Source organism: Dermochelys coriacea, chromosome 21 (assembly GCF_009764565.3).
Source record: "Dermochelys coriacea isolate rDerCor1 chromosome 21, rDerCor1.pri.v4, whole genome shotgun sequence".
Classification (NCBI taxonomy): Eukaryota; Metazoa; Chordata; order Testudines; family Dermochelyidae; genus Dermochelys; species Dermochelys coriacea.
In genome coordinates, this window is record NC_050088.1 from 12,926,116 (window position 1) to 12,954,063 (window position 27,948).

General features: G+C 42.8%; 2 protein-coding genes and 1 non-coding gene across 4 annotated transcripts; 2 read left to right on the forward strand and 1 right to left on the reverse strand.

The window, feature by feature from the left end:
* The first annotated feature begins 726 nt into the window (after window positions 1-726).
* Window positions 727-5,598, forward strand: LAMTOR5 (late endosomal/lysosomal adaptor, MAPK and MTOR activator 5). The gene is made up of 4 exons (XM_038379692.2): window positions 727-911; window positions 2,158-2,219; window positions 3,164-3,281; window positions 4,709-5,598. Exons 1-4 carry the CDS (start codon window positions 877-879, stop codon window positions 4,767-4,769), a joined length of 276 nt encoding a protein of 91 aa, XP_038235620.1. The 5' UTR covers window positions 727-876; the 3' UTR covers window positions 4,770-5,598.
* On the reverse strand, window positions 5,159-27,944 carry LOC119846266. Of its 2 annotated transcripts, XR_006276433.1 has the most exons (4): window positions 27,443-27,944; window positions 26,717-26,833; window positions 8,261-8,302; window positions 5,159-7,477 (listed from the first exon to the last, which is right to left on the reverse strand). It is a non-coding gene; the product is annotated as an uncharacterized LOC119846266 (transcript). The 2 variants fall into 2 exon arrangements; XR_006276432.1 differs by lacking the exons at window positions 26,717-26,833; window positions 27,443-27,944 and having other exon boundaries at window positions 5,159-5,569; window positions 7,424-7,474; window positions 8,261-8,654.
* SLC16A4 (solute carrier family 16 member 4) lies at window positions 7,471-21,526 on the forward strand. The gene is given in 10 exon segments (XM_038379689.2): window positions 7,471-7,994; window positions 8,642-8,757; window positions 10,979-11,111; window positions 11,938-12,061; window positions 12,063-12,079; window positions 12,700-12,861; window positions 13,548-14,135; window positions 15,121-15,332; window positions 16,596-16,689; window positions 20,571-21,526. Coding segments are annotated over 10 exon segments (1,614 nt in total). The 5' UTR covers window positions 7,471-7,978; the 3' UTR covers window positions 20,723-21,526.
* Window positions 27,945-27,948: the final 4 nt, after the last annotated feature.

Consider the following 27,948-nt stretch of genomic DNA (forward strand, 5'->3'; position numbering starts at 1 on the left):
CTTTTATATTTTGATGGCTGATTTTGTAAGCGAGGTGTTTCTAAGTGAGGGGGATCTTGGGTTATGTCAGACAAATCAGATGCCCGGAAGGAGTACGGCAGGGAGGAAAAGGTGGGAGTCACGGCGCTCCAACCAGCGGGGGGAGTAGGGTCCTGGGTTCGAGCCCTCCCGGGGCCTGGTGAGAAGGGAAGCTGAAGAGGGGCAGGGCTGAGGCTTTCACGGGGAAGAGGTTCCACTTTAATGATCGGCGCGTTGGGCCAAAGCGAGCGTGCAGCAGGCGAAGCCCTCGCGCGGGCAGCGGATGGGGTAGTTAGTTGGGAGGCCGAATCCCCCGTCCTCTTGTATTGCCAAGCCGCGACCCTTCCAACCGAGCGAGTCGGACCCAAAAGCATCCTGGGACCGGCCCCGGGGGGCTCCTCGGTGGTTTGGGTCCCAGGCCGGGGGGGGGGGGGGGCGTTGCTGGGTGCTGTTACACCCGCCCGGGGGTTCGCCCTAGAGGTGGCCGCACTTCGGGAGGGAGAAGCGGCTGCCCAGGTAACCCCGCGCCCTGCAGGGCACGAAGCTGGGCCCAGGCCAAGCCCCCTGCCCGGCGCAGGGCCTGCAGCAGCACGAAGCCCCTTGCACGAGGCAGGCTGAGGCCGGGCGCTGGCTCGAGCTGCCCTGGGCCCCGCCAAGGGCACGGGCGGGGCGCCCCGCCAGGGGGCGCTGAGAGCCCCGGGCACGCGCCTTAGGAAGTTTGGCCCTCCTGAGCCGCCGTCCGGGAGCGCGGCTCGCGCCTGGCACGTGGGTGGGGCTGCACAGGAAGGGCGGGCGGAAGAGGGAGAGACCGAGACCCCCCCCGTCACCCCCCCCCCCGGGACAGCGCAGCCGAGCAGCATGGAGGGGACGTTGGAGCAGCACCTGGAGGACACGTACGTGCCAGGGACCCCGGGGAGCCCTGGGGGCGGGGGTGCATTGGCGGGGGAGGGGGGACCGGGGAGCCCTGGGGGAGGGGGAACGCTGGGGTGGGGGGGGAATCGGGGAGCCCTGGGGGCGGGGGTGCATTGGCGGGGGAGGGGGGACCGGGGAGCCCTGGGGGAGGGGGAACGCTGGGGTGGGGGGGGAATCGGGGAGCCCTGGGGGCGGGGGTGCATTGGCGGGGGAGGGGGGACCGGGGAGCCCTGGGGGAGGGGGAACGCTGGGGTGGGGGGGGAATCGGGGAGCCCTGGGGGCGGGGGTGCATTGGCGGGGGAGCCCTGGGGGCGGGGGAGGGGGAACGCTGGGGTGGGGGGGGATCGGGGTGCATTGGCGGGGGAGGGGGAACGCTGGGGTGGGGGGAGCCCTGGGGGCGGGGGAGGGGGGCATTGGTAGGGGCGAGGGAGAGCCCTGGGGATGCCGGGGGCACTGGTGAGGGGAACGGGGACTGTCGGAGGAGGGCTGGTGACACCTGATTGGTCCTGGGAGGGGGGGTTGGCAGAGGGTTTTTGGGGACACCAGGGGTGGGGTGGATGCTAGGGCGGGGAGGGCGGAGCACTGGGGTTCCTTGGATTGGGGGCATGTATTGGGTAAGTGGGCACTGGCATAGGAAGGATCTGCAATGGGCATACCTGGGTAGGTATGAAGAGGGAGTGGTGGGGTGAGAATGATTTCTGGCTGGTAGGAATTGGGGATGATGATTTTATGGGGTACAGAGAGTAGGAATTTTTCACGGGACTGGCAAGTGTTGCTCTTTTCTCCCCAGTAATTGAGAACCCTCTCTTCTTCCTCATCTCTCTCTTTTTTTTTTCTCTCTCCTGCTTCCATGGAGCAGGGTTTCCTGTTGACAAAAATGCTTGAGCTTTTCTGCTCTCTTGCTCTGATGGAAGCAAACCCCCCACTCTGAACAGGGGAGTCTCAGTGAAGCTTACCCCAGTGCGCCTAACTGAGCTGTCATCAAATTAATCAGCATTTCTAAATAATGCAATGCATTTTGCAGTTATGGAAGTTCCTGCTTTCTCTCCACCCTGAACTGTTTTGACACCCTTTCAAAGGGAGCTGTCATCCTGTTATTGGGCTGAAAAGATGGCACTTCTTAAATTGTTTCAGATTTATGTGAGGCTCACACTGCAGTCTTGACTTCTCTGTTTCTTTCCCCTCTAATACTTAAAAATTGCTGATCTCAGGTTTTGTCTTTATTAGAATGAAGAATCCCTCAATCGTTGGAGTCCTGTGCACAGATTCACAGGGCCTGAACCTTGGCTGTAAGTAACAAAGCAGCTGATTTGCTTGAGAAAATGTGCCCCTTTCCACTTTTGTGTTGTACCAGGAACGTTTTAATGTTGAAATATTGTACATGCTTTAAAATACACCCTAGAAAAATACATCTTCTGTCTGCCAGCATTGGGCAGATCCCTGCAGTTTCTGTTTAAAAACTCTCCATTCCTTATTCCTTTAAAATCCTGTGTTTTATTCTTGCTTTCTCATGTCCCAATACTTGAAATATCAAAGTATACATGGTCGGTCTGCCTCTCTTTACCAGTGGTTGCCAACTAACTCATTTAAAAAAAACAAAAAACCAAACCACTAATCTATATAGGGGGAACAACTAGCCTTTGTTTCAATAACAAAATTATTTGTATTGCTGTAGCTAGGGCTCCTTGGTGCTATGGACCAAGTTCCAGTTTGTCCTAGCACACACAACTATCTAAGTACAAGACTCAGCTGTTGCTGATTTGGTAACAGTGATCATCTGATCACTGGCCATTTAATTAAAAGGATGAGGATTTGGAATGAGGACCCCAAGAATGAATTGTAATTGTAAAGATTGCTGTTGACATAGGTATCTTGATGGGCTTATAGATAAAAAGATTAGCCTCTTATCTGAGTTAAATTTAAAAGAATGGGTTTGCCTGAAATAAGGCAACATTGGAAACTGAACATTAGGGTATGCTGCAAATATGACTCTGTAAATCCACCAAAATCACAGTTGTGATTACCATATTTATCTGGGAAGGGTACTGATAACATAGTGGTGTACACTGGCAGGGAAAACTCCTTCGAATGCTTTAGCAATTATTGGGATAACCTGACAAATGAGTTAAATTAGGGCACACAGTTCAACTAAATTCTTGGGCTGGCTGGTTATGTAATTACTGCAAAGTAATGAGGGCTTTTAAACTTACATAAAGATTTGTGTATTTTATAGGTCGTGGAACCCTTTCAGATGAACATGCAGGTGTGATCTCGGTTCTAGCCCAGCAGGCAGCCAAACTAACTTCAGATCCTACTGATGTTCCTGTTGTGTGTCTGGAGTCAGATAATGGGTGAGCATCTGGAGTTGTATGTCTATTATTCCCTTTTCTTTTTGGTTTGCCCTGTATCCTATCATTAGGAGCTCTGGGAATATTAGATCTTTAGAACAGCCTCCTTCACTTCAAGTTCTGCTCACATGCCCCTGATTACAATGACAGATATAAGGCTAGAAAGCTTCACCGCCAGTGGCACATATGGCAGCAACTCTAGGAAGGCCATTCTTGCCTTTCTCTGGAGCTTGAATGTGGATTACTTATTAAAATTGGGGACCTAGCACTGGTGAATGTAACCTTGTTTCTATATACGCTGCATGCTTCAAAAAGCAGAGAGGCTGCTGCCAGATATAAGGATACAATGCTACCTATTAGTCATTCCTGCATCATGTTTATAATGGCTACTTAGACCTTATGATCCTATTTTAATCCTCCTGAAAACTTTTCACAAAAGGGAGACCTGATTCCTAGGAATCTCCCCTACTTCAAGCTTTTGGAGTATGTGGAGGTGTTGGAGTTAGGTGGGAAGATTTGAGCCCAAACGTTTTCAGAGTAGGCAGAGATGGAAAACGAAGTCCTAGTCCTGTGTGTGCAGGATCTAGTCCAGGGATCTTGGCAACAATTTTTTTGGTGGCCTCAGTGTGGCCACCAACTCTTGCTGGTGGCTGCTATGACTTTTCCTAAAATTCCTAATTAGCATTAGGAAAAACAATCATCATGTACGTATACATGTCCAAATTGTAGTAATTTACGTATATAGGTATTTTTATTATTCAGTCTGTGGAAAAACCATGTACAGCTGTCTGTATTCTTTACTGGACCTAAACAGAAAAGAAAGAAATAATGTGCTTTGCATGTTCTTGGGGTTTTTTTTTTTTGTTTCTTTTGCTTTTTTGGCTGCATTTTCTTTTCAGACTTGCTAGCTAGTAAGTCTGCATCTGTGAAAAGTAATATTTGTATGTTTATCATCACTTTTCACAACAGCAGCCTTGTTAGCTAGGAGGCAGTGAAAAGTGATATTAAACATGCAAATATTGCTTTTCACAACAGATTTACTCAGCCCTGATGGGGGTGGGGGGAGGCAAATGAAGCTGTGGATAGGGAGATAGTGGGGATCCAGGGAGGCAGCAGAGGCCAGGGTGTTAAGGGGGATGGAGCCTGCTGCCCCTGGGAAGGTGGGGAACACATACTGGCTGGCTTCAGAGGGGGGCAGGACCCAATCCCTGCCAGCAGCCCTGTGGGAAAGGCTGTGGCTGAAAAAAAGCCCCTGGTGGTGACATTTCAGAAATGCTGATCTAGTCAGTGCTTCCTTTCTGACAGCATGCAGCAGATACTAAACTTCTGCTACATCTCTGCTAGTGACCTGCAGATTAGTTGCAGTGTGAGAACTCTTGAGGACTGTAGTAGCTATAACTATCTTAAACAATGGTTTCTGTTTATTTCAGGAACATCATGATCCAGAAGCATGACAGCATCACTGTGGCTGTACACAAAATGGCATCTTGACCTTTCATCTATCAGCTTGATTCTTTTCCACCCTTGGACCAACTCCTTGTTGTTGGACTGATCTATTTCCTCTGCTGATCTAATACAGAAAGTGCTTGCAGAACTAAATTTGAGCCAATCTTAAATATGTGGTAGCTTCCCTCCTTATTTAAACTGGTACTGTACTTCAGTCAGGGTTCCAGCACAGCCCAGAACTTACTGTCAAGCATGGAATGTGGTTTAACTCACCTTGCTTGTGTAATGATCAGATACCCTAATCTGTGGCCTTACTTGTTGAATTCAATAAATTATAAAACACACAGCTGACTCTGTAAACTTCAGTTGAATGCTGGTTTGTCTGAAGCTCAGTGACTAACTATAGAGAGACTTTTTTTTTTTTTTTTAAAAACAGATTCATCATCCTCCCCCTCCAACTAAGGTGGTCATCTTACAATAAAGACCCCTTGGACTTCCCAATGTCTCAAAAACATCAGGCAAGCTCTGATTTTTTTTTCTAAGGTAAACAAGCAGAAAAAAGTTTACTCATGCAGCTTGCATGTATACATCAAAGAAAGAGCCAAGCTCCATTAAGATTCTTTGTAGACACCTTTAATCCCATTGACTAAAAATACATACATTTTATAAAGTTTCCTTGTCTCTTACAAATGTCTTCGTTTTAAAACTGAAGTTTTAAATTTAAACTTCACTACTTACGGGGTTTTGCTTCTTGGGTTACTGTTTTGACACTGGAAATGGATTTGCCAAGCTGTCTATTTCACATCAGGAGTCTCACACTTTAGCCTCTAATGATACTGTTAAAACTGCAAACGCTGCAGGGGAAACATTGTTTTAAAAGCCCCTCCCTTAGTGTTCAAATGGAAACGTTTTATGTATTTACTTACAAAACCCATATTTGAGGCCAAATTTGACCTGACTGTGTCCCAATTACTGAAACCATGGAGGTACACATCTTTGCTGCATGATTTTAAATCAGTATAAGAAAGGTGGCTTTAGTTTCTCTTTAGTACTGATAGACAGGTAGTGGTGGCCTCGGAGTGGATAATGTCAACATCAATAGACAATACTAGACCCAGTGATTCTTAGCCAGAAAATGGTGCAACCGTTAGTCCTAAATCTCAGAGCAATAAATCCCTGACAGGGACATGGCCAAAAGGATCCCTACTTTTCAAACTTCCTGTTTGACTGTTCCTTTTGCATTTGGTACCCTCAGACCTCCTGTAGTGCCAATGGGGACTAAGTAGTACTCTTACAGCTCTGTTGATTATGGTCTTTCTCCCTTATAGCTTTGACCAATACTTCATCTCAAGTCTTTTGTAAGGAAGTGAAATGTACAGTAGTTTAATTTTTCAAGCGATCAATCATAGTTGCAAAACAATGCATCAAAGAAAGTACAGTATATTCCTAAAGTGTCCAGGATGCATTAAGATCCTCTTAGTTTCATTCTTATTTGGAATGAATACATAGTTCAGTGCCACATTTAGCTACATAGTTACTTAAGGGGAAAAGTTACATTCGCTGAGGAGCGGACACAGACAGATTTGTATTCTCTTCCCCAGCCCTTCCATCAAACAAAACATACTGAGAAAAGCTGTCAACTATCTGCTAGTAAGGTAAGTTGTCAAATTATTCTTTAAATTCATTTTCATGTTTATAGGCTCTTTGCCCTTTCTACATGTTGCTCTTAGCTGAGTGAGGGCTGTGGTATTTTGGAGGGGGTTTAAACACATTAATGATAGTGAAACAGTTGAGGCTGCTTTGCCAAATCTGAGATCTGACAGGCTCTGTGCTGGGGATCACAAGCTTTTGGTGTTCCAATTAAAATAGGGTGGGGCACCGAATCTTTACACAGCATAGTGGATAACTGCGTAAGGTAGAGGAATAAGGCAGGCTGAGCATAGAGGAGATTGGGTAACACAGGAATACTACAGTCTAGGATTGTGGGGGCTGGTAAGCTTGCTCCCATTGTGTTTCTGTTCTCATGTAGCAGATTTCCTAAGCCACTTCCAATGGGAGCCTCTACAGCCAGAAGAACCTCCATGCTGCTGCACTCAAGCTTATGCCACTCTTTCTGAAGTGACCTGAGCTACTGCAGGAGAGCCTAGGATTGCAGATGAGGGCAGCAGGTCTCACCTGTGGCCACTGCTAATTAATAATCTCACTCACTGAGCTCTCCTCCCCTGTTTACAGCACAAATCTGTCTGCGTATAAGTCTCCACTGCAAAAAAGATGTTTTCCTTTGTTTAATAGTATGACATGTAATATCATAGCTAGTCTACTGTAAAATCCTAGGAGACAAAGCATTACAAGATAACCAAGTGACATCAACATTTTTTATTATAAAAAATAAGAAAAAAATATGAATATTCTGATAAGATCAACCACTGATATAAAATCAGTGGTTGACCTTATCTGAATACTACAGTGCATTGCCTCCACTAGGGTTTTACAGCAGGCTAGCTAATGCATGTTAGTTTCCCTGCAGTTAAAAACGCACCATTTTTGGCAGTGAAGACATTGCTTTAGCCTGGAAGCATTGGGGCAGGTGCCAAGCACCATGCCTCACAAGGGTCTCTAGGCAGTCCTTGTGTCAGGACTATACAAACATTCAATAACAGTGAATTAAGAAATAAAGAATGTGATCTTCCTTATGCTACCTGATATACAGCAGGGAGGGAATCCTTCTGTCGCCGGTTCCCCATCTCTACCTGCTGTGATAGACAAACACAAATTCAGATGCGGCTCCTGTACTGGAAGCTGGTTTTGTACACTGATGCCACCTACTGGACAGCATGGTGACTAACAAGCAAAACCTCATACCCACCCTCAAACCTTCCCTTGCAGTTTTTGGGCAGCACTTTAAGGAATCAAATTTCCTCCAAGCAGGATACTTTTTAGCAAAGAGCTTCATTTTCCCCACTCTCAGTCTTGGGTAAGAGGTGGGGCTGAAATACCTTGAATATGCTAATTACTTCCTGAGCGGAGGGATAAAGTCCAAAAGGCCCCGCACTTAAGGGGGCTTTTTTTTTTTTTTTTTTGCTAGCTCTGCCTCCTTTTGCTTCGTGGCTTCTTTTAGAAGAATGAGCCCTGTGTTTCCTAGTACAGAGAGGAATTAAGGAACAGACTTGAACTAACTCAGGAGGCTGTAACTAGCCGCAACAAATGAAGACAGATTATTTTTCTTAAATCTTATTTTTGCAGCATCTTATGCTATGCATCATCCAGACGGTAAGAGAAAAGCTTTGGGTTACAATCCCGCTAACCCCCTTGTAGGTCTCAGCTGTACTATGAGGCAAAACTCCTAGAGCAAACTCAGTAATGGACAGAAACCTCACAGATAAATGGTGAAGGAATAAAACGGCATAGAGGCAATGGGGTTGGGAAGAAGTTCAGAGGGGCACTGAGCAGGGTATAGTCACAGGGCAGATGGTGAAGCAGGCTCCCTAGTTCTGGCACAGATTCCATTATGTATACCTACGCCAAAGGAAACTTACCTGAACCTGCAGGAGTCTTCTTTACTTGGGGACAGCTACAGTCTAGAAATGAGTAAAAGGGTGGGAGTTAGAAGACCCGAGTTCCATCTCCAGCGCTGCCACAGTGTGACTGTGCAAACCTAAGTGCCTCTTTCCCAAAGGTGTAACAATGCCTGACCAGCTTTAAAAGGCTACTTGTGATCTGACCAAATGCAAAATATTGTCTCCCATGGTAGCAGCAGCAGAGGCTGGTGAACAGGAGGAAGGATAGATGGAAGCAAGTATCAGCTTTTGTTTTTAAAGTAGGTCAATCCTGCAAAGTGAATTTTGAGTCTTTGTTTACCTAAAAGAGCCTGGTCAGTAAGGTGAAATGTGACTATTTCCTGAAATTCTCATTTTCAGGAGAAAGGAAGGGGGCAGAGAATCAGCCAACAGCAATGAAGGAGGAGGAGGAGGAACAGCAACCCATAACTCCTGATGGAGGATGGGGATGGATGATAGTGCTTCACTTCTTTCTGGTAAGTAGAGAGAACTTTGTGGGACCCTCGGGAGTTAAGTCCTGGAGGAAAGAGATGCTGTCACAGGTTGCGTTATCACACAGAATGCTTTTTAGACAACAAAACCAGCATATGATGTACACAGGGTTGATTCTAACATGTTCATGGCAGAGACTAACATTGCGAAGGAGGGCTGGAGTCCTACTTTAATAAGTCTAGCACACTGGTCTCTAACTTTACAGGTAGAGATTATGCTCACAGTGAAATGGGTAACTAGTTCTGAGAAAGGACTGATCTCTGTCCTTCATTAAAAAGCAGTTGGACTTGGTACTCTTTGCTTGTAACAGTTCCTCCCCCACCCCCCAAAGTCTCCAGAGGTACACATTGTCACTGTAAAGATCATACAGCTTTCCTATTACTTCTGGTAGCTTGATAACCATAGAGGAACCCAACTCCGGTCTCCTTCATGAGGCTCTGAGGGGAAAAAGGCTGCAGATCCTCAGCTAGTGTAAATGCAGTTGCACCAATTTACAGCAGCTGAGAATCTGGCAGGGATGGCATTTACCAGAGCTGTTTTTTAACCCAGTAAAATCACAGTTTTTACCAACTAGTTAGCCCCAGTTCAGAGTATTTTCTATTTTAAAAAACTGTTTCATTAATGTACACCACATTGCTTAACCTTAGTTACATATTCAAAGTGTGGTTCCATAAGGCAGAAGATTCTGAGATTAATTTAGGTTGTACAAATACAAATTAAAACTGCAGTATACATAATACTGAACTTCAGAATGTCTGTCTGTATACATTCTGGTTTGGTATTTTCACAAGGTAGTTATAGATGTCATGACTCATTTATTTTCATATTATGTAAACAATATATTTAGCAATTTGATAAGTTTTTTTTTGCAATCTATATTTTTTTTCAGTAATTTTCATTAGTATTCTAACAACAACTTTATTTTTCCCAGTTTACACTGGAGTATTTACCAGAGCTCTGTCCTAAACTAGTTTTTCCCAGGAAATTGCCAACCCTGGAATCTGGCTCACAGTCTGTATACAAGAATCAATTTCTAAGTGGCTGCAAAACAACAACGCATTTACCTGCAATTTGGATGTTAACATCAAGTAGTACATGTAGTTATTTCTATAAGCACGTTTTGACTATGGATGTCAAAGCACTTGACAAGCTTGTTTAGCTAAGCCTCCAAGGTAGGGAGCCTTATATTACCCATATTTCAGAACATCACAGCTCAAAACAGCAATGGTATGAATAGGAGCCACGCATCCTGACTCAAGTGTGTTCAGTATATTCTACTACCTGCTTATTTACCAGTCAGCTACTGAAAAAGAAAATTAGGCAGCGTGGCAGTTTGACTGGGAAATCTTTCCAATGCTCATGCCAAAAAGCCAATCAGTTCTGATCTGTCAATGACTAGTGAGATTTCCAAGAATTAAAAAACACCCCAGTACTTATTAAATTACTGACAATAAGTGTTAAGATTTTTTTCAGTCTCTAGTTTTTATAAGAACTAGTTACAGAAATATGCCAAATAGAGTTCAAAGGAATCTGAATTTTTAAACACATCTCAAGTGCAATGCCATTCTGGTCTCTTGTTGGACAAATGCCCATATTGTGTAGGCTTTGCTCCAGTTAGAATGTGGGCACCACTGAGACCTAGTCACTGAAAGTCTCTCTCACAATCCTACCAGACAAATGTCCAAACTTCTGCCACTAAGCAATGCTACTAGATGGCTTAGAAAGCAGCAACACTGTCCCATCCCAATATTGCACCTACTTGCAATAATGGGGGGGCGGGGGGGAGAGTGTGTGTGTGTGTGTGTGTGTGTGTGTGTGTGTGTGTGTGTGTGTGTGTGTGTGTGTACACACACAGCCATGCTGCCTAATTTTCTTTTTCCAATAGCTGACTGGTAAATAAGCAGGTAGTAGAATATACTGAACACGCTTGAATCAGGATGCCTGGCTCCTATTCATACCATTGCTGTTTTGAGCTGTGATGTTCTGAAATATGGGTAATATAAGGCTCCCTACCTTGGAGGCTTAGCTAATATAAATAAATATATATAGGGGAGGAAAGGGGATTTTTTTCCTGACTAACTTATCAGCTTTTCTCCCAATACGTAAAGATTCATCACAGCCCTGAGGAACAGGGAGAGAATATTGTGGCCAGGAATCTATTTCCAACTATGTGCAGCATTTCACTTGTATCTGCTTTGGGTTTAGGTAAATGTGCTTGTGATGGGAATGCTGAAAACCTTTGGAATTTTCTTTGTGGTCTTTCAAGAAGAGGTGGGAGGCTCTTCAGAACAAATCAGTTGGATTGGCTCCATCATGTCCTCTCTCCGCTTCTCAGCAGGTCAGCAGGGATACGCAAGTTCAGAAAGTAGCAGAGGCCGGTCTACAGTCTTTGAATTTTACGCCCATTTGATCGCACTAAATAGCTGACATTAAATGACCTGCCAAACTCATAGTGTCTACATGACAAACTAGTGCAATTGGCACATTTGTTGGCACTCCTAGAGAGTCCAAAAATTAATTGGGCTTGGATGCTGAACAACCTTCCAGGGCTAGACGGCAATCACTCCAAAGCAGGGTTCAATAGCACTAAAAGAAGCTATCAGTAGTACTATCATACCTGTTCTTTGAAGACTTCCATCTGAAGGGCTGTGACCCTTGGCTGACTATGAGGAAGTGCTCTTGTCTACACCAGCACTCTAGGGGAGCTGAACTGGTGGTGGTAGCACAGGGAAATCTTTAAAGAAGAGGGTTTGCATAAACGCAGCCTTTGACAAGTTACTGTGCTTCTCTGTACAGGATTGGCTATGCTAAACTGATCCATTTAGCACAGCGTCCTACCTCTAATACCTAGTCTTTCAAAGTAAAGTAGTCTCTCTCCCACCACTAAATAATCCACCAATTTAACTGAGCAATGCTGTCTAAAGGAGGCAGGTTAAGGAAATCCTTCCTGACCATCTCCAAACAGGAGACTTGATTACCTTTCTCTCCACTATCCTACTTCATAGATCATAGCATGAGCACTCCTTGCAGCTCTGATGAAATTCTCAGAGCAGGATCAGAGAATATCAAGAATACTATCCTAGATGATGTACCTTGAGCTATTTTTACATGTTTTTTTCTCTAGATCCTCCAACTACTTACCTCACTACTGACTTATCTTCCAGGTCCACTGGTCACTATAGCCTGTGGGAAGCTGGGGGACCAGCTGACCTCCATCATTGGGGCAGGCCTAGTTAGCAGTGGTTGTCTGATCAGCACACAGGCCACTAGTATCTCCTTCCTGTGTGTCTATGGGACTGCTATTGGGTGAGTAACTTCTTACAGCTCACAAGTTTCGCTCTAGCTGCCTTTTTGCCACTTTCCTAAGTGATGAAAGCATTTACAAAAGCGTATCAGCAGATCCAGACAACTGTTAATCGATGTGGCTGCTTGATTATCCTATTGATATTAGTGTATCACCCAAAGGCTGCAAAAAGAAGACAATTTCTTCCCTGCAGGCTTTACATTCAGGAATGCCTAATGACAGTTTTTTTGACTTACTACAGCCACTGTGTGAAGTTCAGGGTTTTATTTTTAAATCCCCTACGTGTAGCAAAGCTTGGCTTTTTAAAACACCATGGGTGAAATCCTTATTACTAGGGCCAGGATTTTGCCCCACACACCTTGGGGAGCCTTGCCAGTCACCAATCCCTGCTACTCTTCATTGTTTCTAAACAGGCACAGCTTGGGCATTTCCTTGTGTGCGTCACATCCACTCTCCTGCCACATATAACAAGGACTCTTATCTTTACAATACAGCTGTTAGTTGAGGTGACTCATTGAGGATAGGTCTTGAATTAAAAGTTCTGCTCCTCACTTGCATGAGATGAAAATTCCACTCCACAAGAGTCACTGCTTGGGCACTGACCTTCTTTCTTCTATTTCAGGGCTGGGCTTTGCTTGCTTGTATCAAGCAGCTGCTGTGATGACTGCCAGGTACTTTAAAAAGAGACTGGCTCTATCCAATGCAATTGCACGCTCAGGAATGGGATTGACATTTGTACTAGCACCTTTCACTCAACTTCTGATAGATTTTTATGGTTGGCAAGGTAAATCGGTTTTACTTTTTCCACATTTCACCATCAGCAGCAGGTAACTATCACTCAAGGTGACCTAGAAGGGATTGTTGTTTTAAAGATTGTGGGGTTGTTGTTTTTTGGCACCTTCTGATAAAGGAGCTGAGCTACTTTGACATCTCAGGAATGGCAACTCCGGTCTTCTTAAATCTTTAAGATATCCTTCTTCCAAAATGTAATTAGTCACTGAAGTTACATTGGTGTTAAACGGTGACTCTAAATTCCTTTCTCATTTGCTAAACTTTCTTGCAATGTTGTACTTTCGCTGCTCATTGTGGAGTCTGCCAAATGAGACAAACTAAGAATAGTAGAGGAGGAGAAAAAAAAAACCTTTAAACATATTTAGTTCTTTCCTTCCCCTTGTCTTAATTTATTAGGCAGGCAATGGGATGGAGAGTAGCTATCTGCTTCCCAGCTAGAGTCTGCTTTCTCTGTTTGACATAACAGGTTATTCACAAGCAGGAAGGTGACTTCACCTTGGGAAGAAGTCTCACAGAAAGACTGATGCAAGACAAATACTGTTTTTCTTGAAGCAGATAATTCCATGTGTTCAGAATGAAAAAGAGCCAATGCTAAACATAAAATGTTTGAGTGTATTGATCACAGCATTATGGTGGGGAGAAAAACTACTTATCTTCCTTCCCCCTCTCTTCTCTCAGGTACCCTACTGATCTTTGGAGGGATCACGTTAAACCTTGTGCCTTCTAGTATGTTACTGCGACCTATTATCATCAAGAATCTCCAGGACTTTTCTGGTAGAAATGTAGACAGTGGATCATTAACACAAAGTAAACATCCAGGAACTCTTACAAGCCACCTAGATGAAATCAGTACCACAGAAACACAGTTTAATACTAGACTGGATTCTCCTATGCAAGATTCCACTGTCACAAACAGGCTCCAGTCAGCTGGAACGTTAGAGTTCACTGGAACTAGTGATCCTGCTGGTCTGGAAGGGCCTGAGAGAGAAACCTCCAACCGCTACTCTCCTGATGGAGCTAGTGACAGGGACTGCGGCTATAACAACCTTCCACTGCAAAAGGAATGGAATTCCCACTTATGGCCAGTTCCCAGCAGGCAGCCTCTTCTTGATTTCTCACTGCTGAAAGATCCCTTCTTCTGTATTTTTGCCTGGTCATTTTTGTTCAGCCAACTGGCCTACTTCATTCCCACCTTTCACCTGGCAGCAAGAGCCAAAACCTTGGGCATAGACAGCATGGATGCCTCTTACCTCATTTCAGTGGCTGGTAGGCAAGTCTAACCATTTTAAAAATATATTTATATTTACACAGTGATACAGAGTAGGAAAAAAAAATAACCCCAAGATCAAAAAAAGTGTTGCAGTCGGCCAATCCTGGCTTCTGTTGTGAAACACTTTGTAGTGTGCCATTGTGACCTCTCCAACTGTTACATAAATGCAAACAAAGAATTTTACAGGCCTGCCTCTTAAGTACAGCTGTTGTGCATGAAGGCTGTCTACCTCAAAAATCAAACTTTTCTAGTTTGTGGTGTGAGTGAAGATATTAAACTTTGAAACATGCAAGTAAGATAACATTAAGGAAAGTAGCTTCACTCTCAATCATTAAAGAGCCCTTTCTTTGTACAAAGAAAGTTTAAAGTGAAATCAACATCCTTGGAATGTTATTTAGGGGCTATTTTTGCTAAAGAGGCAACTGATATAGATTAAGAACACAATGGTTAATTTGCAGATGACACTGGCAGGAATACAGGTAATGAATAGTCAGTGGTAATCAGCACTTTCCTGAATTTGAGACTAGTTCATTAATATATCCAGAAGATAATTTTATTAAAAGTGGCCCTGCCCTTTTAAAAAAGTGTTCAATTTATGCCTGTTTTTGCTTCATGATGGATTAAGGTGGGGTTTGGTCATCTCTGATTTTGCTGGATGTCTTTGTACATGTCAGGTTTACTGTAACTCTCTCACCCCTTAATTTAATTAACAGAGCAGCCTCTCTCAACTCCAGATACCTACTGGATGCTTACCATGCACTGAATGGAAAAAAAAAAAAAAAAACACATACATTTAAGAATCCCATCCTCATCTCTTTTGATGTCGTATCCTAAATGTAAAATATAAGCAGAATTTTCTTGACAAACACTTCAGGCAAATGCTTTTGTAGATTATGAAGAATCAAGAGCACAAAACCACTCCTGAACAATTTCTAAAAGATTTGGCTAGAGCTTTCACAAGGATTTTCTGTTTCTCTCTAGGGATTACAGAGACAGTCAGCCAATTGCTTTCTGGTTGGATTGCTGATCAGAACTGGATCAAGAAGTATCATTACCATAAGACTTACCTTATTCTGTGTGGCATCACTAACCTGCTGGGTCCTCTTGCCACATCCTTCCCATTACTTATGGTCTACACCATAAGCTTTGCCATATTCTGTGGTGGATACCTGGCTCTGCTGCTCCCTGTACTGGTGAGTAAAGGATCTCATCAAGAGGTAATACAGTAATGCTTTGCACTTCCAGTTGAATCTCTCAAACACCTGAAATCCTGTGGCTTGATTCAGAAGAGTTCTGAGCACCCACAGCTGCCACAGATTTCAGCCTGAGGGTTGTGGGCTCAGAACTCTCAATATCAAACCACTGGGGACCTTGTTAGTTTACTGGTTTTAGGATTACACAGTCATTTGCAGGCCAGACACAGAGGCACAGTATTGGGCACTTCAATGTATTTCCAGTGACCTAATGCAATCACTTTGCTTCCCAAGTCCTGTCTCTCAATGCCATTGTTCCAACTTGGGTATTGCACTCTGTCCAGTAAAGACCATAAGAACACTAAACTTAGTTCATTTGTAACCTAAATCAATATTGGTAAGGTGAAGGGCCTGCACTATGCAGGAGGTCAGACTAGACCATCATAATGGTCCCTTTTGGCCTTAGTCTATGATTCTATGAATGCTTATGACCAGTTAAGGCAAACTGCAGTATAACATTGCACAAGATTTGTAAAGGTATATAGCTACATGAAAATGCAGCATCACATCCCAGAAGAGAGTGAGTTTTAAAATTATCTTCAAAGACAAAGATTATTAATTTCAAAATGTTTGTACAGCCAAGGGCTAGAAATGCATCAAGCATCCTAATGTCAATTTTGGGTTTAATTCTGTATGGACAAACTTTTCAAACTTTAACAGAGTGAAGAGGAGACTCCCCAGAGAAACTTTTCATTCTAATGTGTCTACATTATATAAAGTACACCTCTAATGCAACCTGATATAACGCGGGTTCACATACAGCACAGTAAAGCTCCGACATGCTGCTCAGAGCAGCACGTTAAGAGGGTGGTCAGGGGCTCTCCGCCCACCTCTCCAGGGTCTGGGAGGCAGGAGCTGTGGGGGGGACTTTTGGGGGTCCCACAGTGGCCTGGGGGATTAGCAGGTGCCAGGTGCAGCCTGCTCTGCTTCCCTTGCCCCAGCTGTGTCGCTCAGGGGAGGGGGCTTGAAGGAAGGGATCCCACCTCACTTGCCAGCAGCAGTGGAAGCAGAGCAGCCCAGCTCCAGCTAGGGGGTTGGGTAGGGGTCCTGGGGGTGATGAGACAGAGGCGGTCAGGGAACAAGGGGGGGCCAAAGCAAGTTCGATATAATGCGGTCTCACCTATAACATGGTGAGATTTGTCTCCCGAAGGCTGTGTTATATCAGGGTAGAGGTATAATTATTATTTCTGGTTCCATGAACAGGTAGATCTTGTAGGTGTCCCCAGACTCCACAGTTCTTTAGGATTTGCCTCATTCTTTGCTGGAATAGCAGCCATCGCTGGACCTCCAATAGCAGGTAACATAAGCAATAGATAGAAGATACTTAGTTCTTCTCTAGCATCAAAGTACTTACTAGGAAACATTTGAGAGCCAAGGTGAAAGGTAGTTAAGATATTTTTCTTCAAAAGATAAAACTAATTCCTAACAAAAGCTGTAACTTGCACGTGAATGAGTTAATGGTGGTAAAGCACAGAGCATTTTTTTAGCTCTGACCCTCCCTTCAGGGGAAGAACTGTATGCATCTAAAGAAGAGTCAAAAACTATGACTTTACCAGACTCAAACTGTTTTCAGTTTAACTTGATGCTGAAGGGATCTGAAGAGGTGACAACGTGGTCCCAGCAGCATGAGGGGTAGGTGCTATATTTGCAATGCTTTGCATAGAGCAGAGGGGACCGAAGTGGTTCCAGTTGTCATCTCCTGACTTGACTAAGGATTCAAAATCTTCTCTGCTAAACAGCTTACGTAGGCTCAAATATAAGCCTTCCCCCTCCCCTCCCACAAAATAGCATCTTATTCTATATATAGTGTGGGGCACATTTTGGGTGCTATATTGAATATTTTTATTCAAGTCATATTTCTTTATCCACTTGAATTGAGGGGGAATTGGCATGTTTCATGAACCTCTGCCCAAAGCAAAGCCTGTCCTTCACTGAACCTTTCACCTTACCTTCATATCTGGATGTGGGATCAGCATCTTCAGCTATCCCCAGGCTAGTGTGTATGGATAAAACTGCCAGGTCAAATACCAGTGAGTGAATGGCATTAGGCAATCTATCTTGTTCCTTGTATGTATCCCCACCCAATGATCTGCTTCTTTCCAAGTCTGCCTAAAGCACCCTATGTTGTGAATTACTTCACTTTGTATTTTCTTTTGTCTATGCATCATACATGGCGATTGCACTTTCAGCTGCTTGTAACATATATCCACTAATTGGTGAGATCTCCTTTATTTCTAACAATAGAATTTTTTTTATTAAACTAACCATTAATAGTTTATTTTGGGGGGCAGGGGAGCGCGTGAGGAGGGTGTAGGCTATTCGTATTTGTCTGGCAGGTCCTGGCCGTCCAAGTCCTGGCAATACAGCTGAGATGGGAAAGGGCCAGCAATAGGAGGGAGAGGGAACCAGGCAGAGGAATGAAGCAATCTAATTTTTCCAGCCCCCTCAACTGTGTGCGCCAGTTTGTCCCATAAAGGGGAAGGGAAGATAGCTCAGTGGTTTGAGCTTTGGCCTGCTAAACCCAGGGTTGAGTGTTCAATCCTTGAGGAGGCCATTTAGGGATCTGGGGCAAAAATTGGGGCTTGGTCCTGCTTTGAGCAGGAGGTTGGACTAGATGACCTCCTGAGGCCCCTTCCAACCCTGATTTTCTTTCTATAGGATCAAGCACATGATTGTATGTTCAGGGTACAATCCTATGATCCAAGATTTTTCCCCTGAAATCAAGCCACCTAAGGCTGCATAAGCTTAAATTTGCTCCTTGCACTTCACACTGAAAGTTAATTCTGGTGAAAATGAATGAGGCTTGTTACCGCTATTAAAGATGGTTCTATGGTTTCTCTTCCTTTGACGGAGATTAAATGAATTATTCCGAACTTATCTACAGTACTGAAGTTAAGGTTAATTTAAAAATTTCCATAAACTCACAACATTTTCTACTCCTAGTACAATATACACCGTACACAAACACATTCTACACAACAAAGAAATTATCAAAACAAATACTAGAAAAAGAGCTACTTACCTGAAAGACTTGTTTCCCAATTCTTACTTCTAGGTCCAAAATCAAAAGCAGTGGCTGAACACCCAGAGCTAAAAAGTCTGAAGCCACATCAGCAAGTAGGGACCACTTACCTGCTCATCATCCAAGGGACACCTGTTTAAGCGGTGAAAACTTCTGACATTCTAGAAACGAAATTAAAGATAACACAGGAGAACAAAACAGGCTGATTCTTAGAGGCATAACAAGCATAGGAAGAGAATCATGTTACGCTTCACAGGAACAATACAAACCAACTACCATGCTTTTAACAAAAAACAGTTACGATTCAAAGCAAAGAGGTAATTTGCAGAAAAAGAGCATAGCAGGCACCTCCAGCTCCATGACTAGTGATAAAAGGAATGATAGCTATACTTAAACATAGAGCAAAGGCATATGCTATGAGGGGTTAGAGTGTTAAGTTACAGAGGAAGGATTTATCAGCACTACTTACGTTTACAGCAAAGATGCTTTTCTAGATTTCCACAGGAAACTTTGCATCCCCTTTAGTTTCTCTCCAGTTCATAGCCTAATCTTTCTGTAACACTGAGTGGTTACCTGCAATCTGCTTTCTCCAGCCAGCAAGAAAAAAGAGAAGCCATTAAGATAGCTCTCTATGATCAAAGTCTCTCAGGTGTGTGGGCTGCAGAATGTACAGTAATGCCAGCTGGATAGAGGTGGTAGGCAGGCACCCCCTACTGATGATTTTGAAAATAGCTGAGTTGAAGGAAAAACATGAATGCGTGTTCTTTCCTTTATGTTAGGAGGGTATTTTTCAGTAAGCTCTACACATAATGGGTTTAAAAACTGGAGCTCGTATCATTTCATTCTGGACATCTTAATCCTGTGATTACAGAGCTTAAGTAACCCACCCATCTAACAGGTTTCAGAGCAGCAGCCATGTTAATCTGTATCTGCAGAAAGAAAAGGAGTACTTGTGACACCTTAGAGACTCAAATTTATTTGAGAGTCTAAGGTGCCACAAGTACTCCTTTTCTTTCCACCAATCAAAAACACAGCAAACATCCTGTGAAATAAAGCATTTACCTCATCCAATTAGATTACAGATACTTTATTTAAAACCTACAAGTTCAGGAAGGGCCCAAACAATATCCCTGAGAAAATGAGACTAGCTGTCACTGTAGTGAAGTGATGATGGAGGGAATTGAAATATCCCAATTATTTAACTTGAGTTCAGAGCAGCAGTTAGTGAGATGCAACTACTGGCTCATAAGTGGCTATAAGCCTTCATCTCTTAACATGGCCATTAAAAGCCTTAATTACATTTAAAAATGATTTTTCCCCCTCTTCATATTTTCATTCACATCTAAATTTGAGAAATTATTTTTCTGTTACTGTCTAGGCTCTCCCCACACAGACAGAACCACCGATTAAAACAGCCATGTGGCTAAGGAAAAGTAGGGGCTGTTACATATTTCTTCCAGATTGGAGACTAGTTTTAGAACCTCTGATGTTCTGGGCCATATCCTGAACTGGGGTAACTCCACTGGCTTCCATGGATCTGGCTCATCAAGTCTTCATGTCAACATGCCTTGTATATCCAAGTGTTTGTCTACACTGCAATCGGAGGTGTGACTGCAGCACATGCAGACATAGCTTGAACAGTGGCAACACAAGGATGTCATGTATTCACCAGCAGTGACTTTTACCAAGTTAAATGTTTTTTTTCCCCACCTGTGGAAAAAACTAGTTAGTCCTATTTAAAAGTATTCTCTATTTTAAAAACCTCTTTCGTTAATACACACCACATTCCACTTAGTTTTAGTTACATATTCAAATGATGATTCAGTAGACTCAGATTGATTTAGGGTTGTACAAATAAAACAAAACTGCAGTAGGCATAATGCTAATAGATGTAATCTAATACTGAACATTGGAATGTCTGGAATGCATCCAATGAAGTGAGCTGTAGCTCACGAAAGCTTATGTTCAAATAAATTTGTTAGTCTCTAAGGTGCCACAAGTACTCTTTTTCTCTTTGTACGCATTATGGTTCAGTATTTTCTCAATGAAGTTGAGTCATAGCTCATTTCAGTTTTCAATGTTAGTAAACCTTCCAGGGTTTAATAATATGTGGGAAAGTCCAGCAGCTTTAATAACTGAACCCTCATCCATTGCAGGTTGGCTGTATGACTACACTCAGACATATGCCTGCTCCTTTTTCTTTGCTGGAACCTGTTATCTCATCGCACCCATTTCCTTCTTCTTTGAGCCTTCAGCCCATAAGTGGAAGCTACGGAAAGAAGCGGAGTTGAACAAAGTGAGCACTTAGCGGCAAGGCTCTGCTGCAGTTGGAAGAAAAGAAGCCTGACTTCAGAAGGTGATAATTAGGACAGACTTTTCACTAATTAATAAAAAGATGGCAGAAAAATGAACACAGACATTTGTCGCAACAAAAGACTCAAATGATCTATCTTATTGTCCATAAATGTTACTTCATGAGCAAGTGGTGTTTAAGATCAAGATGAGCCCAGCAAGATATGCATTTTGGCTAAGACTTTTTGTTCCTACAAATATCCTCAGTTTGCCATGAAGTCTAGTCATCTCTTAAAACAACTTCACTGTTTCTGTTCTTCCCCCAATGTACATTATCTCATATGTTTAACGTGATTAGTAAGAGCCTCTGTATTAGGTAATTCATTTCTGCTTTTCCAGCTTGCTTAGCCAGGATCCTTAGCCTGAAGGGTTATCTAAACCCAATCAGCCTAACATATGAAGTTAAAAAACTGACTCACCTTTCAACATAAAGCAGATGAGACCCTCAAAAGTGCTAAAACATAGAGGATCTTGTTAATTAGGTTAAAAATAACGATTAAATTTAAGCTTCAGAGAAACAAAGAGGGAGTCCACAAAAACAGTTTTTTCTGCACCCAGAAAACAACATTGTGACTGCTAAAAGTTCTCCTGACCATTGGCATGGTACATCTTTGTTAACACACAGGATGGAACCAAAAGTAATTTAATTAATGATAAAGTTAAATTCAATCCCCTTTTCGTACAATATAACCAATTGTTATTTGATGTGCTGGGTATATTTTCATTAAAAATTTAGCAGCACAACTGAAATTCCTGAGTTTGGGAAAAAAAAAAAACCTAGAAAAGGAACAGGACTAGAAAAGAGACCCTTTTGATACAGAAAATGGGGAAACCAGCAACTCACTTCTATCCCCATAAGTTATCATACTCCCATATAATGCAAAAGGGAACGTATATTGGGTCAGATGGTCTTTTCCTGTTATTTGTATAATAGTACCCTGAGGCTCAACCCAGACTGTACTTGACACTAGGCAAATGACTTTTTGGTCCAAAGATTTTACTATTGAAACAGAAAAAAATGGGTGGGAGGTACAGAGGTGAACACATTTGCTCAACGTTACACAGAAGGTAAGCAGCAAGCTACAACCAGAACCCAGGTCTCTGGGCTACCCAGTCGGGTACACTGTGTACCAGGCCACACTGCCTAATGTGTCATACAATAGGAGGTTTAAAGGACTGCAAGGCAGATATCAAAGGCTCCTCCGATCTCCACATCCCTCCAAGTGACTGGGGCACACACACACACACTACATGCAGCTGTCAGAGCCAAGGCAAAAAAACTTTAGCTTAACCTTATCTGGTTGGGCCTATGTATTAAATGAGTCTCCAGACAGTCTTATTTTACATTCCATACAGAAATAGAAAAAAAAACTGGAAGAGATGTGTGCGCATTGCAGGGAATATATTCCTACTTTCTCCTAATAATGGAGCCTCTGAATATTCCCAGAAAGGCAAAAAACTCTAGATATCTGTGTATGTGCTCTAAGGGGGGGGGAGTGTGGTGGGGGATTTCTCCTGACTCATAGCAATCAGTGCAGCTCTTTCCACACAAGCAAGCATCACTATCGTTAAACATCTAATTCCATTTATGCCCCAAAATATCATTAGTATTCTTAAATATTTGGGCATATTGTATTTCTGTTCTCAGTTAGCCTCCATTCTTTGTGTTTATCTAGACACTTCACACCAGTTTGAAGATAGCAAAACGAGAATGTTTAAAGTGATCTCTGAAGGGCAAGACCTAATACAGCAGCTTTAGCTTTCTTCACACTACAGTGACTTCAAGCTTTGCAATATCTATCACCAGCTATTTGAATACTATTAATTCATCTGGAATCGGCAGTATTTTAAAATGAAAACTATTTTGGTCAATGGCACAATCCACTTTCTACCATTAAAAGAATTTTCCATTACAGAAATCTCTTTAACATGTAATTTCAAGTATGAAAGCAAGTGGCGTATATTTAACAAAAAAAACTACTGAACATTACAAGTTTATTAAGGATCTAAGACATTGCTGAAGGCAAGCAGATTCACTTAAGGATAATGGGCCAAATTCAGCCCTCATCTAACTCCACTGATTTCAAAGAAAATCTGTGCCTGCTTATAGCAGGGAAAAATTTGACTTTAAATCTGCAATATTTGTCAAGTATAAATATTAAGGTGCCTGATTTTTCAAAGATTCAGAGCATTCAGTTTCAAATAATTTCAGTGGAAAATGAGGCAATGAACACCTCCCATAGTCAGTCCATTAATCTCTAACTGTAGCATCAAATGTTACCCTATGATTTGGTTGTGTAAACTAACTCTTAAATCCATGACACAAGAAATATGTACTAGACAGGGATTTCAAAGGGTCCTCTTTCAACTCAACGTGGTTCTAGAACATGTTCAAGGCAAGGAAATTCTCTTAAAGATAGTGGGTCAAATTCAGCTCTCAACTAACTCCACTGATTTCAAAGAAACTGTGTGTGCTGAAAGAGAACACCTTAATGGGTTAAATATGCTTCAAAATCTTTTTTAAAGACAAGAGCAGGTATTTTGTGGGTTACTCCTAGGTTATGTCTATACTAGCAGCACTCTAATGGTATAACTACACTGGTAGATTATACCAGCAAAGCCCTCTTAGTGAGGATCCAGTTTATAACAGCAGAACTGCCCTTTTGCTAGTATAGCTTATTCCAGCCCCCTTGAGGAAAATAATTTATAATCAGCAAGAATTCAGTTTGCCAGTGTAACTGCGTCTACACTAGGGGCTTTTGCCAGCACAGCTATGTTGGTAACAAATCACTCCTCATCAAATCCCTGACCAGCACAGCTATGCCATCAAGATTTTGTTGTGTAGACCTGACCTCAGATTAACATTTTGGGACAGATGCTTTTGTCTCAATTTTCAAAGTGCCTGAGATTATATGTCTATAAAATTGCATGTTAGAAATGCGTTAAACCAGAGCTAACTGTCGTGGACAGGGCTGAAGACTTTTTAACACCTACTCATCTGAGGCCCAAGCACACTAGTCTGGATGAAGAACACCTAGACTGCCATGTACCTTTATCTTTAATCTTGCCTGGCGTTCATAGAATCATAGTAGTGTGGCTGCTGTGTAGCAGCATTCACTAATGCCAGTGGGAGAAGTGGTAGATACGCTGGAGGGTAGGGATAAGATACAGAGGGACCTAGACAAATTAGAGGATTGGGCCAAAAGAAATCTGATGAGGTTCAACAAGGACAAGTGCAGAGTCCTGCACTTAGGATGGAAGACTCCCATGTGCTGCTACAGACTAGGGTTCGAATGGCTAGGCAGCAGTACTGCAGAAAAGGACCTACGGGTTACAGTGGACGAGAAGCTGGATATGAGTCAACAGTGTGTCCTTCTTGCCAAGAATGCCAACAGCATTTTGGGCTGTATAAAATAGGGGCATTGCCAGCGGATCGAGGGATGTGATCATTCCCCTATTTGAGATTAGTGAGGCCTCATCTGGAGTACTGCGTCCAGTTTTGGGCCCCACACTATAAGAAAGATGTGGGAAAATTGGAAAGTGTCCCACGGAGGGCAACAAAAATGATCAGAGGATGGAACACGTGACTTATGAGGAGAGGCTGAGGGAACTGGGATTATTTAGTCTGCAAAAGAGAAGAATGAGGGGGGGATCTGATAGCTGCTTTCAACTACCTGAAAGGGGGTTCCAAAGAGGATGGATCTAGACTGTTCTCAGTGGTAGCAGATGACAGAACAAGGAATAATGGTCTCAAGTTACAGTGGGGGAGGTTTAGGTTGGATATTAGGAAAAACTTTTTCACTAGGAGGGTGGTGAAGCACTGGAATGTGTTACCTAGGGAGGTGGTGGAATCTCCTTCCTTAGAAGTTTTTAAGGTCAGGCTTGACAAAGCCCTGGCTGGGATGATTTAGTTGGGGATTGGTCCTGCTTTGAGCAGGGGTTGAGACTAAATGACCTCCTGAGGTCCCTTCCAACTCTGATATTCTATGAATGCAGGATCGGGTTCCCAGGTGCTCCATCTTGCTTTTTACTTTTAAGTGGTCATTACACTGCACCTGCACTGTGTATGATCAAACAGATATCAATAGGCCACTGAACACCTTTCAGGGAATAACTGCTTCCATTAACAATGGTTGAACCAATGACAAAGGCTCTATCTCCTCATTATCCTGAGCCATAAAATTCATTTCTTCCTCTCCCAAGCCTACCTTTTGCATGTTCTTAGGCTCCCCTTAGATGCTTTCATGAGGAAGAGCAAAATACAATTCTTATAAGCAATGAGACTTATAGGAGTTGATTCATATTGTTGTTCCTATACTCGAGAATCTGTCTAACAGCAGCTTTTGGGAGATGGTGAAGTGAAAGACCAAAAGGATAAATACCACATGCTAAGGTACAACCAGACTCAGAATGGCAACAAGACTACCTGGGGTGATAAATCATTCCTTCAGCCTGGGATATTCAAAGGTGCCTAATTGAGTTGAGTGCTTACTTCCTTTAGTTTCAATGAAAGTAGCACCCCGAGTTCCCTTAGCCTTCACTGAAAAGCCTAGTTCTATTAATACAAGCTCCTCCTCAAAAAAAGGTCCAAAGAGGAAGGTCTTTAGTTGGTATTTTTCATCAGCACAAGATTTGGAAAGAGTGATCAAAATATGAACTCAGGATTTGTTCAATGGAATAATCACAGTATTATTCTCCTGAATAAGAATTACTGCTGGGTTTTGGGGTACTCAAATGTGCCATAAATCATTAAAATAGATCCCAGCCAATTTAACCATTGTGTGACTATAACCCATTTTGCAAGTTACAGTAAAAAAAAAAAAATTTCCTTGTCATTGAGTCTGATGGGCCATTTTAGTGTGAAAGAACATGTAGTGCTCAGGAAGAATTCCTGTTAGACAGCTCTAGATGCTATTGACCCAGTGATCAGGCTGAGATACTGGGAGTTCCCTTATTCCTCCTTGGCTGCTTGCACCTCACTGCTTGCCCCGACCCAAAGGGGCCATCTCTAAGTGTGAAAGGAGAGCTCATCATCATTGCCCACTGAAATCCTTGCCCTTGCTGCTGAAATTGCCAGTGAGGGTCAGTTAGGGCTATTTAGTGTCAAATGTGGTTGTAGTTTGTTATATGGACCTGTCGAAGATGGACTAAGACCCTATTGATTTCATAGGTCATGCTTAAAGATTTGTCAAAGGGGTGAGAATGTCATGGACACCATAACTTCTTTCTCAGTGATTTCAATGTGGGAAGGCTCTAGGTGGGTCACACCCCATTGGTCCAGACAAGAGGTAGTGTCAGAGAGTAAGCCAGCCCCACACTCACCACACAGCAGGGGTACGGCCAGAAATTTGAGTGAGTGGTACCGTGGCCTGACATATGGAGTTGCAGCAACACTCACTGCTGCCCATGCCTGGAGTGAGTGCAGGTTGGGCTCAAACTCAACTCCCAGACCTAGACCCATGGGATGAGAACTGCTGTCATCTGGGGTGAGCGTGGTCAGGCTCACTCACTCTCCAACACAACCTCCCCTCCCATTTGGGCCATCCCCTTTCACCATGCCAGGATTAGTGTTTAGTGCCAGGGCAGAGGGTGCTGCTGTGGGTTGTCAGGGCATGGAGGCAGGAGCAGAGGAGAAGGATGCTGGCCTATGATTATAGCAAGGTACAGCTGAATTTCATTTGTCACAAAATTTTTTAATCAATCAGCACAAAATCCTTGACTTTTACTAAATTTACTATGACTGCTCTAATTTTTAATAAAAATGCAGTGACAAATCTGAAACCTTAGTCATGGTGAACAGCCAAGATTAAAAAAAAATTGTTAAATTCTCTCATCTTGGTGGCTTTTTTGATTTTTTCTGTAGAAAAAAAGAGGTCAAATTTGCAAAAAAAAGAAAAGAAAAAAAAAAAAGAGTTAAAATAAGAGTTTATACAGTATTTTAAATCCTTACCTTATATATCTGAAGATCCAGTACCTGTTTCCACAAAAGCAGAAATCATTGTAAGTTTGTTAGTACTCTGGATCTCAGTTGCGGGGTTTCAGTTCCTGCTTCCATATCTGTGGAAACCTACATTGGATCATCAAAAGTCAAGGTAAAGGTTTAAAATATAGCTTTAGACAACTCAAGGCTACACAAAACAAGTCTTATCCCTGCCTTATAGTTTGCACAGCAACCTTTTCAACCAAAAGAGTTTAGATAACAGCCAAACATAAGACCATATAAAGAAAAGGAGTACTTGTGGCACCTTAGAGACTAACATTTATTTGAGCATAAGCTGAAGTGAGCTGTATTTCACTTCAGCTTATGCTCAAATAAATGTGTTAGTCTCTAAGGTGCCACAAGTCCTCCTTTTCTTTTTGCGAATACAGACTAACCGGCTGCTACTCTGAAATAAGACCATATGTTGTCAATGTCAGCTGCTAACTGCTTGCTAAGGTAAGGCCTTGTCTATGCACGAAAACTGACTGGAATATTTATTGTGGAATAAGCACAGTGATTATTCCAGCATCAAGTGGCTTATTCTAGAAGAGCGTGTCCACATGGGGAGCTATTTCGGAACAGCTTATTCCAGTCAATCCCCCTGTGTAGACAAGGCCTAAGTGACAATTTCCAAAGCCAACTGAAGAATTAAAACCCACTTAACGTTTAAAAAAAGTTGACGGCAGCATGACCAACCAGTTTTGAGCACAAGGACTCCTCACTTCAATCGTAGCTCTGCCGCTGGCCTCCTGTGACCTTAGGCAAGTTACATCACCACTGTGCCTCCATTTCCCTATGTACAAAAAGGGGGTAATGCTATTCGTTGCCTATAGGGATACTGTGAGAATAAATATTTGTACAGTTGTTTCAAAATGTAAAGCATGTATAGTGAGTATTAGTTATGGGAAATAAAAAGTTTTACAACTTTTTAATAAGAACTCATGCTTTTTAGCGGCTACATTGGACATCCACTTTTTTTTGGCTGATTTATGGTACACACCAATACACCCAAGGTTGAGTACTTGGCATAACTACACCCCTTAAGTTGCTGCTTACTTGCGCCCTAATTGAGAAGAACATGATGTGAAAAATAATTTAAAAAAACACCCAGAAAAAGATGCGACAATATGGCTTCTCATCACACAGGCACTGGGAAGCAGGATGGTTTTCCCCTCCTCAGTTTGGCAAACGCTTTGTATGGT